At 30.8% G+C, this 17,338-nt stretch overlaps 1 protein-coding gene across 1 annotated transcript; it reads right to left on the minus strand.

Annotated features, from left to right (window-relative positions):
• Positions 1-15,225: 15,225 nt before the first annotated feature.
• On the minus strand, positions 15,226-17,135 carry LOC132279555 (RING-H2 finger protein ATL13-like). The gene has a single exon (XM_059781570.1). The coding sequence runs from the start codon at positions 16,939-16,941 to the stop codon at positions 15,409-15,411; it is 1,533 nt and encodes a 510-aa protein (XP_059637553.1). The 5' UTR covers positions 16,942-17,135; the 3' UTR covers positions 15,226-15,408.
• Between the last annotated feature and the right edge of the window lie 203 nt (positions 17,136-17,338).

Consider the following 17,338-nt stretch of genomic DNA (forward strand, 5'->3'; position numbering starts at 1 on the left):
TGCTCTATTCCTCAATCCAATTGTGAATTTATATTTTTTCCATCACAATTCCAGCCTTATACAGTCCCACACATCATTTAAACAATTTAAATTAATTGCAGAAACCCAGAAAACCTAAACAGTTTTAAAAATCTACGTTACAGTGCATTTCAAGAGAGAGCAGGCTCTTAAAATGGGAGCCTGCTCTTTTTTTTCACCTAGAGCCGGCTCTAGGATCTTAGAGCCGGCTCCATGACACCTAGAGCCGGCTCTCCCCTTTGGGAGCCGGCTCTAAGAAGGTTGGGAGCCTTACCTCCCTCCTCTTAGCAGCCTCGTCCAGTCCAGCTTTGTTTTTCTTCTATTCCGGTGATTTACAGAACCTCTTTAACATGTTCTAAATCATATTCTAGGTTCAATCTTAGTTTTAAATAGATTTTAGACCACTGATATCCAATAAAAACATGTATGGAACACAAGTTTTAAAACAACGATTATAAAGATACAGTTAGCAATCTGAAACAACCCAAAATAGATTAATTCCATGAATTTAAACACTGTTTTAAAGAACTTGTTTTAGGGTTTAATTTTAGACCTAGATCAATTACAAATCATCCACACATACTTATGATCTCAATTTCATCAAAGCTTAAAACGTAAACACCACGGTAAGACCAAATAACAGAATCTTAAAAGTTATACAACAGTTAATACACGAGACTAAACAGAGTTTATATTTGCATCAAAGACATGTTAATATGTTTGATTACATTCGTTTTAGGTTTTATTAAGTCCCCGTAGTCTAACTAGGCATGCACAGAACACGAATTAAAGGGAAAGAAAAGAATCAGAGACTTGCCTCTGCTTTCTGGTTAGAAATCTAAAACTGTCGTCTCTAGCAACTCCGGCGACGTCAATTGTTGTTATCAACCTCTGTCGTTCTTAGTTAAATCCAGAACTCCTCCTTGAATCCCTCCCTTAATCTCTTAAGGTTCTTTAAGTATTTTGTCTCACAAAACACACTCAGTTGCTCTCTGTATTCCCTTTGTATTTTATGTACGTGAATATGGTGAATATGGTTTACAAAAATCCTTAGCAGATGTATACTTATGTATTTATAGGCTTAAGTTGAAACCCTAAATTAAATCATAAACCAACTACAAGTCGACTCAAACCCAGACACTATGTAACACATAAAACCCTAATTACCAAAACAGTGAATTCACATAAGCACGTAATTAATGAAACTTAAGAAATACATTTAAAATTTGAAACAACCCAAAATACAATTTAAGCAATTAATTAAAGTAAACACAATTTAAAAACAATTAATGAAAGAAAACACAATTAATTAAATAAAAATACAATAAATAATTAAATTAAATTCCAGGATTGTCCTTTTAAAATTAGGGGTATTACAAGAAGGGTGGCAGCCTCCCTTGGGCTGCCATGGCAACTGTTGGTCGTGCATGAAGAGAGGAGAAGGTCAAAAAAGAAATGTCTCACCCTCCTTTTATAAGAAAACCCTAAAAGTGTCCCGGAAGGGCTCCGCCGGGTCTGGAAAAGTGGAATTTGAGCAGACGCGCTCAAATGACAAAACTCGGTGGACCAAAAAGAACCGAAATGAGAAAATATAAATAACGGAAGAAACGATGTCAAAAACTGAGCCCTGAGCAGAGATATATGCATCAAACAAGTTCGGCTGCAATCGGAGCCAAAAACCCTGAAACTGGGAGAAAACAACCAGAAGGCAATTCTATGAGTACATGACTTGACGAAAGTGAAAATGAATCCCGTACGAGAATCCAGGCTCAAAATGAGGCATTTTTGCAATAACTTTCATTAATTGCACAATAGCCCCTCAAAAAAGTAAAAACTGCACTAAGACCTAGAATGAAAATATCTTCCAAAAATATTTTCTTAAAAACCTCTGAATTAAAATATCTTCAAAAGATATTTATGAAAAACATCCCAAGAAATAAAATATTTCTGAAGAACTATACATCCATACCTCTATAGACATCGAGAGCAATCAGAGAGCTTTTCAACAAAAGTAAAGATATGTATTTCGTGGAAACCACTTAGAATAAAGATACATGAAGTCAAAAACTAACTCTAAACACAAAAAATGAGGTTACGCCAACAAAGTGACAAACGGGGAAAAGACAAAATAGGGAAAAGGACGAAAAGTGAATAGTGTCGAAAAATGAAAAATGTGGAAATGACTCGGTCCTTAAAGGAAGTCGTCAATTCAAAGGAAAGAGTCTCAGAAACCATTTTCGAGCACTCAAGATGACATTAAATGACGAGAAACTGAACTAAGAAAAGAAATTTCAATGAAAAAAATTCATTCGTGAAATTATGAGGAAAAAGGAAAACAAGGAAATGACCGGGTCATTACACAGGGTAACTCACAAGATATACCTCGTGATATTGAGTCATCACATAATTTAAGAAATATTTGTTAAGAAACTTTGTGAACAATGAACCGTCACATAATTTAAAAATACCATTAGTAATATTTTTAAACAAAAATCATACTTTTGTTTTTCTTTTACATTTTTTTTATTTGTCTAGAATAATGTGAATTAGGCTCTAGAATTTGTAGGGAGAAATTTTTTGGGAATGAATGGTTTCCTTTTTAAATAGTGGGAATATTATAGATTTTTTTTTTTTTCGTTTACGTTTTTTTCTTTTTCTTTTTTATTTTATGTGTAAAAGTTAATATTTTTTTTTTTTTATATAAAAAATGTATGTTTTTTTTTTTTTTTTTTTCCTTTTGGCGGTTTTTTTTTTTTTTTTTTTTTTTTTGCGTGTATTTATTTATTTTTGTTTTTAAACAAATATGGTACTTTTTTTTTTTTCCTTTTACATTATTATTTTTTTGAATAATGTGAATTAGGCTTTAGAATTTTTGTAAAGTAATCCTTTTAAAATTGTGGGAATATTATAGTTTTTTTTTTTTTTTTTTTTTTTTTTTTTTTTTTGTGAGAGTTAAATAAGGTGATTTAATGACACATCATTATAATTTTTATAAAGAAAAATTAGAAATTATATGAATCATAAGGGCTGTAAATGAATTGAAAATAAATTGGAAGATAATTTTGGTATATTTGGCGAGACTTCGAATCAGATGTAATGGCAGAAAACAAATGTGTTATAACCTTTATATCGTAATATTTAAAAAGAAATAAATCATTACACTTAATAGCCATAAATTAAAGGGTTGTAACCTTTATAGACATTATGAATCATTATGTAGTTAATATATATATTAATAATTTTTTTGAATTTAAATTAAGCAAAAATGTTTGAAGTGGGGTGGGCAAGTGTTTTAAAAACAAAAATGTATGTTTTGTATTTTTTCCTTTTACGTTTTTTTTTTCCTTTTTCATTTTGTTACGTGAATATTTCTTTTTTTTTTTTTTTTTAAACAAATAGGGTACATTTTTTTTTTTTCTTCTACAATTTTTTGTTTTGTTTGGAATAGTGTGAATTAGGCTTTAGAATTATATATATATATATATATTTTGCATATATATATATTTTGCGTGTATTTATTTATTTTTGTTTTTATACAAATATGGTACTTTTTATTTTCCTTTTACATTTTTTTTTATTTAAAATAATGTGAATTAGGCTTTAGAATTTTTGAAAAGGAACGGGTTCCTTTTAAATAGTGGGAATATTATATATTTTTTTCTTATTTTTAATTTGTGAGAGTTAAATAAGGTGATTTAATGACACATCATTAGAATTTTAAAAAAGAAAAATTGGAAATTAAATGAATCATAAGGGTTATAAATGAATTGAAAATAAATTAAAAGATAATTTTGGTGCATTTGGAGAGACTCCGAATAAGATGTGATGGCAAAAAACTAAAGGGTTGTAACCTTTATATCGTAATATTTAAAAAGAAATAAACCATTACATTGAATAACTTGTAACCTTAGTTTATAGAGACATTATGAATCATTATGTAGTTAATATATATGTTAATAATTTTTTTAAATTAAAATTAAGGAAAAATGTTTGAAGTGTGGTGGACATGAGTTCTAAAAACAAAAATTTATGTTTTTTTTTTTTTTTTTTTTTTTCTTTTTTGCCCCTTTTACGTTTTTCATTTTCATTTTCATTTTTTTGAGTGAATATTTTTTTGTTTTTGTTTTTAAACAAATAGGGTACATTTTTTTTTTCTTCTACAATTTTTTGTTTTGTTTGGAATAGTGTGAATTCGGTTTTAGAATTTTTTGGGAAAAGAACTGTTCATTTTTAAATAGTGGGAATATTATAGTTTTTTTTTTTTTTTTCTTTTCTAAGGAGTATCATTTCTTTGAAAGAGTTAAATAAGGTGAATTAATGATACGTAAAATTGAGGTTTTTAATAAATAAAATTTGGAAATTATATGACTAAGAAGGGTTGTAAATAAATTAAAATTAAATTGGTAAATAATTTTGGTGCGTTTGTATAAACTCCCAATCAAATGTAATAACAGAAAATTAAAGATTTTTCATTTGGAACGGATATATCGTAAAATTTAAAGAGACATAATCACTACACGTAATGACATTATGAATCGTTATATAGTTAATATATATATTAACAATTTTTCTAAATTTCAAATAAGCAAAAATGTTTGAAGAGGAGTGGATGCGTATTTTAGAAACAACTAAGGTGTGTTTTATTTTCCTTTTACATTTTTTTTTTCTTTTTTTAGTTGTGAGAGGTAAATAAGGTGATTTAATGACACGTCATTGAAATTTTTATAAAGAAAAACTAGAAATTGTATGAATCATAAGGTGATTTAATATTTAGTATTGAATGAAATAAATTTGTATTTTTAAAAAAATCTAAAAATGTTAAGAAATTAGCTACACTTTTAGAATATTTCTAAATTTAAAATAAGCAAAAATGTTTGAAGTGGAGTGGATGTGTATTTTAGAAACAAAAAAAAAAGGTGTTTTATTTTCCTTTTACATTTTTTTTCTTTTTTTTTTAGTAAAAATGTTTGAAGTGGAGTGGATATATATTTTAGAAACCATTTTTTTTTTCTTTTTTTTTTTTTTTTAAGCAAAAATGACTGAAGTGGAGCGGATGTGTATTTTAGAAACAAAAAATGTTCGTTTTATTTTCCTTTTACAATTTTTTTTTTCTTTTGTTTTTTTAGTTGTGAGAGTTAAATAAGGTGATTTAATGATACGTTATTGGAATTTTTATAAAGAAAATTTGAAAATTGTATGAATAATAAGGTGATTTAATGTTTAGTATTTAATGAAATAATTTTGTATTTTTTAAAAATCTTTTTATAAAGAAAAATTGAAAATTGTATGAATCATAAGGTGATTTATTGTTTAGTATTTAATGAAATAATTTTATATTTTTTAAAAATCTAAAAATATTAAGAACTTAGCTACACTTTTAGAATAGTATATATATATAGATAGATAGATATATAATAATTAATGAACAGTGTTACACATCTCAAATTAAAATTTGATAATTTGATATGTGATCTTGATGTAGCAATAACTAAAAAGATATTAATGTTCTCTAATTTAATATACATTACACTATAACCTTTTATGCATTGTGTTTCCTATTTTAACAAACTGAACTAAACGAATTATCAATTGAAGAAAAAGAAAAGAATAAATAATTACACTAGATTTTCTCTATGTATGTTAATTTGTTTTCCTCTACTAATCTTTTTCAATATATATTCAAATTGTATGTATATATTATATATATATATTTTTCTTCAGCCCTCTCCATATTTTTCAAGTTGGGTATGTTTTTAAAATTTAATCAAAATACAATTATAGAAATCTTTTAAGTAAATTATGTAATTTATGGTTCTTCATCACCCGAAAGAGATCGATTAAAATTTTGTAACTTCTAGTTTTAATTATTTAAATATTGAATACAAGTTATTAAAATTATGTTTGGATTCCTTAATTATAAGTTTTGCTATTTTTTCTCTCCTTCCTATAATATTTTCTATATAAAAAATTATTTTTAAACACAAAAGATAGCCAAATAAGCTGACAAATAAGCAGTCACATAATTCCATATAAAATCATAAATTAAAATTGGTGATGTGTATCATTTTCCCTAATTAATACCCTCTTGCGAATGTTATGAGATATTAAAAAATTAATTTTAAATAAGCTCACAAAGTAGCTAAATAAACCTCACCTAATTCCAGATAAAATCACAAATTAAAATTCATCATAATATTATGATAATTCCACATAAATTTACAAATTAAAATTTATCATAATATTATGAGAAGTTACTCATTTACAAAAAAAATAAATAAAAAATAATAAAAACCACAACTTTGATATGGTTGATTACGGTAATAGATGAAGCACAACTTTAATAGATCGATTTAGAAAGAAATAATCTTGTTCTTCTGTCAACTCTCTTGTGATAATTTCATGGGATCCATACACATTTCATTTCATTTCATTTGCATTCCTCATCATCTATATTCTTGTCGCACACCTCTCTATCGACCTAAGTCATTTATTTATAAACATTTTCCTCTCTAAATGTATTACAATATAGGGTTAAAATTTAGTCTTCAGAACTTTAAAACTTTCACTTAAATAAATGCATATTTATAAACATTTACATAATTCTCTATTCTTTTAAAATATTCCTCAATTTACCACTTTTACAAATGGTCCAATGTTCAAGATTTTTTCTCTATACAATATTTCTTAATCTCCACAAAAATGTGAAAGGCATTAGACCACTAAAACTCAACCCTAATCATGCATATGTCGTATAGAGTCCTCTCCTTTGTGCTCGTGTGTGTCTGCGTAGCATAGCAAATAGATCTCACATAATAATAATGAGATATATAGTATACTTATTATTTAAAGAAAAAATAGCCACTTCTTAACGTTAGCTCACCTTCAAAACGTATATAATAGCCAGGGTATTTACTATGTGTTTTTTTGGAAAATCAAATTTTAATTTGCTTTAAAATATGTGAAAGAAATGAAGGAAGACAAGTGAATTATTAATAGAAGTTTTAAATTAAATATTATTCTAAATTATACAAATTTTAAATTAAATATTATCTTAAATTATACAAGTTTTAAATTACATTACTATCTTATATAAAATATCAGATATAATGGTAAAAACAATTATAACTTGCTATTTCCTTCCCTCTCAACCAACATAATAAATTATAAGCATATTTTCTTTTCTTCTATCCAACCAAATAAAAAAGAAAGAAAAACACAATCTCTCCCTAAGTGTCTCATCCATTCCTTCTTATCTTTCTTTCATCCAATTTTTTTCTTTCTTACCAAACAAAACATAAAGCTGCTATACGAAAATGATGACCATTTGTTAGAAAACCCGGAGAATATATTCAATACTCCAAGGTACCAGAATCAATGTTAATTTGTTAATTTTTAAAATCAAAAGAAATATGGTGATTTTAATTAGTACAGGTACGAAGGTTCCCGAGTATTGAATATTTCTTCCCCATAGTCGGAAAGAAAGAAAGAAAGAAAGAAAACTTATCATATATACTTGAAAAACCTTACGTCCGTATCGAATTGAATTCTCAATGATGCATTTTGAATTGAAATGCCAAAGAAAAGCTCCTATATTCCCTATCTCTTATTCTCTATCCTCTAAATGAGAGGGTCCCGGATATTAATTCTCTGAATTCTAAGGATCTCTTGAATTCTAAACAAGAGGGAGTTCTTGGTACTAATTGAATTCAACACGTCATAATAACTTAAAATGAGATGACAAAATTTGTATGTTTAATCGAGAGAGTATTGATATAGAAAGTGAACCAAGCAACCCAAGTGAAATGACCAGAGCGCTTGGACAGGCTCCTCTCATTTCGCGCGGCTTTGTTCTCTTAACTAATCATTTTTCTTACATGGTGCTGGCTTTTCTGGGACTGTACGTGATGGCATAATCTGGGCATAACATGAAAAGAAGAGAGCCCAATGTAGCCAAGAGATAAACTGCCGACAGAGATACAATATATATATATAGATATCCATATATATATCGATCAGACTAATCTAGTACGTACTCGTATTGATGCCGGCAATTCATCCTTGGCTCCATTGGACTCCCTTCGACTCAGGCAATGCCATAAAATGGGATGATAATCAACTGATCTCTAAGTGAGAGATGTGTTTATATTTGTTATGGGTTTGTGTGCATTGGTACCGGTATATATATATATATATATATAGGCAGAGAAGGATTGATAAAATGAGAGAATATTGGAAATATATTCCGAGTCCTGGCCAATTAACTTTAGGCATGTGACTGTGGTGCAATCCAAAGGGCATGAATGAGATCAACAAGGCTTCATGGTGACCATAACATTCTCTTATCATCTAAAAACTTTCTTTAATTCATTCGGTCAGCTCGATCACATGTGGACCCAATTAAAGATTTGGAATGGTTGACATTTATTGTTGATTAATTGCTTACTGGCTTGTTGCAGGAATATAGAATCCAGAGAGAGAAAGATAGAGATGATAAGTTTGAGATATATATGATCAAAGGTGTGTGGTCTGTCTTCAGATGGCAGTGTCTCGTGGCATTGTGTGAATGTGCTTTTGCTTTCAATAATTGCCAAAGCATTTTGTAAAGAACAAGAAAGAGATGTCCAAGTATGGGCTCTCATAGGGTTTATTCATGGCTTCATTATTTCTATGGAATCATGAAAGAGGAGTACTAGTGCCCTGCAAAAAGGAAAAGATGTGTCATATTGCAAGAAACAATGAGTGTGTGTGTGTGTGTGAGAGAGAGAGAGAGAGAGAGAGAGAAATGAATTCATCAAATCAGAAAGGATATAATGATGGAGGAAATTATCCTAGGCCCATACAGTTGTGATTTTTGATATGCTGTTCATGATGAGCACACACATGAAAGGATATATTGATGGAGTAAATTACGTCGCCATACAATATGTGAGTCACAGTTCTCAAAGCGGACAAATTTTATAAGGTTAAAGGAGTATATATATATTTAATAGAGTATTCCAAACTCGTTTATCAGAGAAGAATAGGGTGAGACAAGGATGAAAAGTATTTCTGTAGTTGTATTACAAATATAATGAATGTAAACAATGAAATCCATATGAGTAGAGAAATGCATTATGAGAAGAGAGAGGGGCAAAGAGATGCAATATGAGAGGTGAGTTGAGCAACCAAGTCTTTATTGATTGGAATTTGCTGTCGAGTTTTGCTAGTGCAAGGGCTAGTTTGAAGGATCACTTTAGGCCTGAGATTGTTGTGGTGCCAAGTTAAGGTTAAGATAGGTATATTTGAACTATTTACATTTACTTAACACTTTTTCTTGAACTATACTTTGCAGCCGAATAGGTAGGTTGGATGGAAGGATGAATATTCGGTACCTGAATGAATTATATCCAGTATAATGAGCGTGTATTTAAATCTTCTTTGTTGATCAAGTCCACAATTTAGCACTATATGGATTGTGGGGCCAGCCCATGTAGCACCCTCAGAAGTAATATTTTTAGCATAAAATATATTATAATAGTAAATTTATAATTTATCAATATGAATGGGGTGGACGACCATTTCACTTCACAACGGTGTGAATTTTCAATTTCAACATTCGTTCCAACTCGTAAGTTTAGAATCATATATTTAATTATTTTAAACGAGGCGAGGGGAGGCAAGGTGAGTACCAAATGTTTTACTGGCCTACTTATGACTCATGTATGTGCTCATCATGAACCTGATATAAAAAATACAAACAGTGTGGGCCCAAAGATAGTTTCCTCCATCATTACATCCTTTGTGCTTTGATGAATTCGCAGGGCATTAATACTTATCTTTCATGATTCCGTAGAGATAATGAAGTCATGAATAAACCCTACTATGAACCCATACTTTTGGCTCATGATATGGTAGGACATCTCTTCATGTTTTTAACAAAATGCTTTGGCAGTGAAAGCAAAAGCACATTCACAATGCCATGACTCATGACTCGTGACTCACGAGACACTGCCACCTGAAGCCAGACCACACCTTTGTTCATATACGTCGCATTAGTCAATTCCACTTCTCCACGGCCCTTCCCTTATCGTTATACATACATACATATATATATATATATATATATATATATATATTCTATATTCATACAATAAGCCACACGCAAAAAATGTGTCAACCATTCCAAATCTTTGATTGGGTCCAAATCAGGGACGGAGTCATTGAAGGCCTGGGGGCACGTGCTCCTCCTAAGTTGGTCAGCAACCTATGTGGTAATTTTTTTAAAAAAATTTCATATATATGAAAAAATTTATATAGTGTCCTCTCAAATTTGTAGTTCATAAAATTATATTCTTATTTTATTTTTTTACTCTTCACATTCCTTAAATTTCTTTAGTGGAAAAAGTCAAATTTTCCTTCCTCAATTGAAACTTTTTAACTATTTCTTATTAAAGTTTTTTCTTTTTTCTTTCCTTTTATATTTTAATAATTTTTTTCTTCTTTGTCTTTTTAAATTTTATAGTTGTTATATATATATGTATGTATATGTACTCTGTATTATTATTATTATTTTTTTTTGGCAGTGTGTCTCCTCACTTGAAATTCTAGCTCTGTCCCTGGACCAAATGTGAGCTGACCAAATGAAAGAAAGTTTTTAGCTGATAAGAGAATGTCGGGGTCACCATGAAGCCTTATATATTCATTCCTAAAAATTAATTGGCTCCGAATATATCTCCAATATTCTCTCATTCATCAACCTTTTTGCCTCTCTCTCTATATATACCAGTACCAGTGCACATACTGAAACCCATAACAAATATAAATTAATCTCGATGACTCATAGATCAGAGAATTAATATCACCCATTTTATGGCATTGCATGAGTAGAAGGAAGTCCAATGGAGCCAAGGATGAATTGCCTGCATCAATACTAGCTACTAGATTAATGATATATATATATATATATATATACACATATATTGTCCACATGATCAGTACTTGTATCTCTGTCGGCAGTTTATCTCTTGGCTACGTTGGGCTCTCTTCTTTTCATGTAATGCCAATATTGTGGCATCACAGTCTCCAAGCGCTCAGATGCAACAAGTCCATTTGAGGACCGGGGAGGCTTAGGCGGTTAGGCCTCTCATTTCGGTTGAGTTGCTTGGTTCATATCACTATTTTATTATTATTATTATTTTTAATAACAAATTTTTTTTTAATAACAATTTTATGTTAAGTTATCATGACATGTGTAAGTATGGTTTTTTTTTTGGTTGCATTGATCTAGTTTTAAGTATCTACCCATCTTTTCCCCATAGGAGGTTTATGGTTCGACATAATGAGTCTATACTTGCTAAAAAATTAAAAAAAAAAAAAAAAAAGGAAAATTTGTTTTGGCTCCTAGCTGTTATATTAATTACTTGTTTATATATATATATATAAGTTCACACATCTATTATTTTTCTTTTGGATAAATTATTACATGGGATAGTCGGAATTACATGTCCCTTCCAATCCGACACATAAGTAAAATATTGAACAAAATTGAAATCTGAGATAGAATTACTATACTATAACCCTTTATGATAGTTATCAACTTATAATGACATTTTAATAAGTGATTTTTTTTTTTCTTTTAATAATAACAATTAAGTATGCTATACGTCATGCACACTCTATTTGTATCGATCAATTTACGTCATCTATTTGAGGACTCTACCTAGATGAGTAGAATAAAATTTTAAAGTCTTCTGCATTTATGTTAAATTGTGAAACATTGTATACGGAATGGAAGATTCTTAAACTTGGAAGAGTTTGTAAAAGTTGGTATATTTTAGAAGGGAAGAGTTTATAAATATATAGATATTTTGGTGGAAAGTTATAGACTAGATTTTAAACATTAATTATAATTTATTTAGGGATTACAATGATTATAAATAAGTGAGAGTATCATTTTTAAAAATTATTCTTTTCAGATATAAGGACGTTACTCTTTCCTTGTTTGAAAAAAATGAGGTTAACGATAAGAATAAATGAAAAAACTCAGTGTTTTTGCTAACACTACCATTCTTGATAGATGTTATTTCTTGGCTGATGCTTGTTTTGCAATGAGGAGATTTGAATTTTTTTTCTTATCCGACAGAAGTTGAGGGCTGGGTGCCACTTCCAGCTGACCGGCTTGAAGTGCTAAGTTGATTTTGTCACCTGGAGATGATGATCCAGTTGTTGGCCACCATAGATAATGATGTAATTTTTTCATAAAAAGGATTTCAATCTACTTTATTTTATTCCAATTTTAATAAATAGCTAGAAATGCAGTATTATACTTTACAAAATTGAACCATATTTCAAATATAATTACTTTGAGAATAGAAAAGTTATCAAAATTCACGAATAATTAAACAATTTTAAATTCACAATAAACTAAAATGAATGGTGAAGGTTTGAATCTCCAAAGGACAAAATGGATACAAATGAATAGTTAAACAATTTTAAATTCACAACAAACTAAAATGGATAGTAAGGTTTGAATCGTCTAAAGACAAAATGAATGTGTGTGAGTGAAGTGTGTATCTTGACAAAAAATAATAATAATAATGATAAATCATCCAAATGGGCCTCCACAACTAATGGACACCCCATCTGTAAAAGGCTTGATTCGTGCTTTGGTTCCACATTTTGTGGGCAGTCCAATTTGACAAAAGGTGGAAACCCTGAACTTGGGCCGACCTTGCACCTTCGTTTTAATTTCATCACTACCCGGCCTGACCCAAACAATAACGAGCATGAACCATGTCTGGGTCCAGATATTTTAGGACCGGTCTAGTCCTGCCCAGCCCGTTTAACACCTGTCCATTGAATTAAACTTGCCCATTTGATTTTAAACTAATAAATATTCTAACCCTCCTCCATGTCTTGCAAAAACTCAGGATTGTTATTCATCTAATATATAAGCCATGTAAGTTGTGGCTAGTATGTGTGTGTGTATATATATATATGAATCTTACACAAACTTAAGTCATACAAAACGGGAGCCGGAGTGAGAGGAGAAGCCCAAAAATAACAAAATAAAAATCACATAGAGTGAAATTAGGAGGAGCGAGAATGCGTGTGGAGCGTGAAAACGATAGCGATTTAGATGAATTAAATTTTACAAAAGTTAATCCTAACCTAAGCAATTCTCGAATTTTCCATTACACCCACACACATCGACCATGAAGGAAGGAAAGGGAAAGGACACAAATGGTAATTTCTACGGGTCAACAAAACAATAAAAAGGTTTTAAGCGTATGCAAGAGGGACAAGAAGATGAGGTGGTGTTGGGTCACATATATAAACACCAGACAACAGCCCTCAACGGTTCTCGTGACAGTAATAACATCACCCATTAATGTTTAGTCCATCAATACCCCCATCTATATTTTTACACTTGAAAATGCCTTCCCAATAAATGCAACAGCCTGTGACCACAATGACCTTTGCTGTCCAACCACTGAAAAAGCTTTCAAGTTCAATTAACTGAAATGAATTAAATGAAACATTTATTGAGATTTTGAATTTTTTAAATCAAAATTCACGTTGACAGCACCAAATAAACCAACCATTATAGGATGGACTTGGCGTGCGTGGTTGGTGTTGTCATAAATTCTATTAAAGTGATTTATTTCTTGAAAAACTGTTGAAGGTTGAGATTATTGATTTGAAGTTTGAAAATCGAATAAATATGATTGATTTATATAATTGGGGACTGATATTACTATTATATCATTAATATTCTTGACATGGGGGCAAATTATGTCCTAAACAGTAAACACTGCTGAAAGTGACTTTTCAAACTAAATCACTTTTAACTTAGAGAAACATAACATCAAACATGCCCTATACGAAGAGGAAGCGTGTGGCATGAGGCAATCTCTAACGCCTGGTTACTCCATTAGTCTATTTCTCATTAATACGTTTGTGTAGAGTAAAATATCTTTTTTCAATTTTTTTTAAAAATTTTTTGACGTAAAATATATATATAAATTTTTTTTTTTCGACAGCAAAGATTTATGTCGAGGTCGAGATCAAGTTCAATGGATGAAACGTGTAAAATAACTTATTAAAAATTGATAAATAAATTATTTTTTATTAGGATTTAATAATTTTTTTTCTTCGTAAATTTTTTAAGAGAATCAAGCACTAAAAATACATACAAATTATTTTACGGAGCGAAAGGAATGAAAATATTCATGAACATCTTAGTATTATAATTTAATTCGTAAAAGAACTTGAGAAAGAAAATGAAGAAGTAAATAAGAGAATGAAAAGTTGGAATTTTCTATCATTCAAGAGTGTCCTTTGAACTCGAACCTTCGTTCACACATACTAATGGTGACAACGAACAACCAACCCTACAAGCATTTAAAGTCAATAAAAGAATGGTTATGACTATAGCTTTTCTAATAAGCTATTCTTTTGTTTTTTTGTACTTAGAGAATAAAATGGTAATCCCATAAATAGGACTAATTAATTATTCTCATAGATTAAATTGAGAGGAAAAAAAAAAAAATCTATTTTCTATAAAGAAATACAAGATGAAGTATGGTTTGTTATAAGACAGATCAAAATATTCAAACTTGGCTTAAAATACGCATGGTTATGTTTGCAAGAGATATTTTATAAGATAATATATTTAAAAATTTATTAGTTTACTAAGTTTTGTCTAAGAATTGTGAATTGAATTTACTTGAACATAAATTACTCATATTAATTTATGAGATAAATAAGTCGATTCAGAGATTTGTCTCATTTACCAACTATGTTGAAAAATTCAATCTTTGAAGGCCCTTTTAGTATTATGTTGAAAGCTAATTATTTTTAAAGTGATAAATAAGAAATTGACACAATAAAGGTTTTTGAAGTTAAAAACAAGTCTTCAATAATTGTCAAAAAGAATTTTTGTCACATTTGAGAAAGACTTGTTTGTCGGCCCAAAATAAATCAATTTCATTAACAACTAAACAATGGGCATGATTAGATTAAAGTAAAAATGAAATGAAAAATCAATTTCATTAACAACTAAACATTGGGCATGATTAGATTAAAGTAAAAATGAAATGAAAAAAGAGGGGAAAAAAAAATGAATTACTTATTTAGGACCAAGTTAAGTAAAACAAAAGTACTTAAAAAGAAGGAAAAAAAATTATGGAATAAAAAAACAGAAAAAAAAATTATGGAACACAAACATTTTACAGTAAAATGCATATATTTTTGTATTGAAATCTCAGTCCTAGTTGCATATTTCCTTTTCCTTTTCCTTTCTGTGATATTATCCAATACCCATATTCCAAATTTGCCTTCCAGAATAAAGAAATCAAACTGAAAAAGTATCTAGTAAAGCAAGAACTTAAAATAATTAAAAAAAAAAAATTACACATTGGGTGAGAAAGATGAGTGAACCACCTTGTTTTGTCTTCCCACAAGCCAAAGCAGAGTCCTCCTAGCAAAAGATGGTGTTTTTGCTTGAGATTCCAAACTATTGCAGCTCTGAATTTCCTCATCACAACCAAATTCACTCCCTCCTCCATAATTCCAATTATCTGTCCCAATCTCAGACTTGGCCTTCCTTGCATCACTCCCACAATTCTTGGCCTTCCACTCGTCGCCGGCGAATATATCCCGGTGCACCGGAAACCGGAACGAAAAAGCCCTCCTGGACGACTCCACCGGAGTGGAATTAGCCTTGTTCTTGTTCCCCCTTAGCCAAATCTTCGACACTGAAAAGCTCTCCCTTTTGCTCCTCCCAAAAGATTTCCCGTTCCCATTGTCATTGCCATTACTAATGCTGCTACCACCATGAATTTCAACACTTTTGAATGGCTCAAAACCATTGAAATCTCTTCTTGATTCACAGTCATATTCAGAAATGGCCGTCCTGTGACCGGGGTTTAATGGCGGCAGATTAGGCTTCTTGCTTGACTGTTTCTTCAATGGAGTCCTAATGGGTACTTGCAATGATGAATTCTCATCCATCACATATTGAAATGACCCCATAGAGAAGCACCTTCTTGCATCAACACTGTTGTTAGTACTACTACCTTCACCTCCACCACCACCACCGCCACCACCATCAACATTCCGAAACTTTCCAAGCTTAATAGGCACAACTTTTTCCTCTGCACCCACCATTTTTTCTTGATTTGGATCATCCTTCACCTGAATTTCACAAGATTTATGCGAAATATCGAACCGGGTCGATCCAAAATCTTCCTCACAATGAAATCCCAGATGGGAATTTGCTCTTGCTGATAAATTGGTACTGCCCAGACCACCACCACCATCTCTGTCGGAGACAATCTCTCTGGAGCTCTCACTCCCGGATTCAAGAACAAGGACTATTGGTGAACAACTATTGTTGGGAGAGAAATCAGGGAGCAAACTAGCTCTACAAAGAGGGCAAGTGGAGTGAGACAATAGCCATGTATCTATACACTCCATGTGAAAGGCATGACTACATTTGGGCAACAATCTCAGCTTATCTTCACCCTCGAATTCACACAAACACACGGCGCAATCAAAAGGGTCTTTTACTCCGATAATGGCTTTGTAGTTGAAGATAGGGAGCGTGTCTATGAAAGACTGATCGACACCGGCGTCGTGAAGATGGAAGAGTTGTTGCAACTGACCTTGAAGAGCAGTCACATTGTCCAAATCATCAGGGTCTCTCACCGGAGGTCTCAGTAGAAATCTAACAAGGAGGTGAAGCAAACCAGACACAAAGAAGATAATGGCAAGAATTACAATGATGAGTAATATGCTTGGACTTACCTTGTTGTTCAAACTGAAACCAGATTGGAGATTGGAAACTTGAGGAGGAGGGGGAGATAGATCAGAGAGAAAATATGGTTGTTGTGATGGAGAAAGGAAGCTTTGTTGTTTGGTTTCAAAGAAAATCCAATCCATGTTTTCCAGGAAAGAGAGAGGAAAACTCACCAAGATTGTAGCTTGTGGCTTGAAACATAGAACCAAAATAATCCCATCTGTCACCAGACACAAATCTAAAACACCCAAATGAAGATACACCAGGGATGTTTTTCAGGTTATTGGCATTTGGGTAATGTATGATATAAGCAGGCTTTGTGATAAAGACCCCAATTGTTTACCCAATTATTTTTACCTTAAAAGGAACTTGCAAGTAAAATATATATATATATATACATATATATATATATATATATAGATATAGAGAGAGAGAGTGATAGAGAAAGGGGTATTCAAATCCTAGGCAGATATAAGTTTTGATGCCCAGAAGGAAAGATTTCAAATGAGAGCAGTATATTGAAGAAGCAATAATAACACA

This window comes from Cornus florida, unplaced genomic scaffold (genome assembly GCF_030987335.1).
Source record: "Cornus florida cultivar Cherokee Brave unplaced genomic scaffold, ASM3098733v1 CherokeeBrave_3.0.0_Hap2_Chr10, whole genome shotgun sequence".
In the NCBI taxonomy this organism is placed as follows: Eukaryota; Viridiplantae; Streptophyta; class Magnoliopsida; order Cornales; family Cornaceae; genus Cornus; species Cornus florida.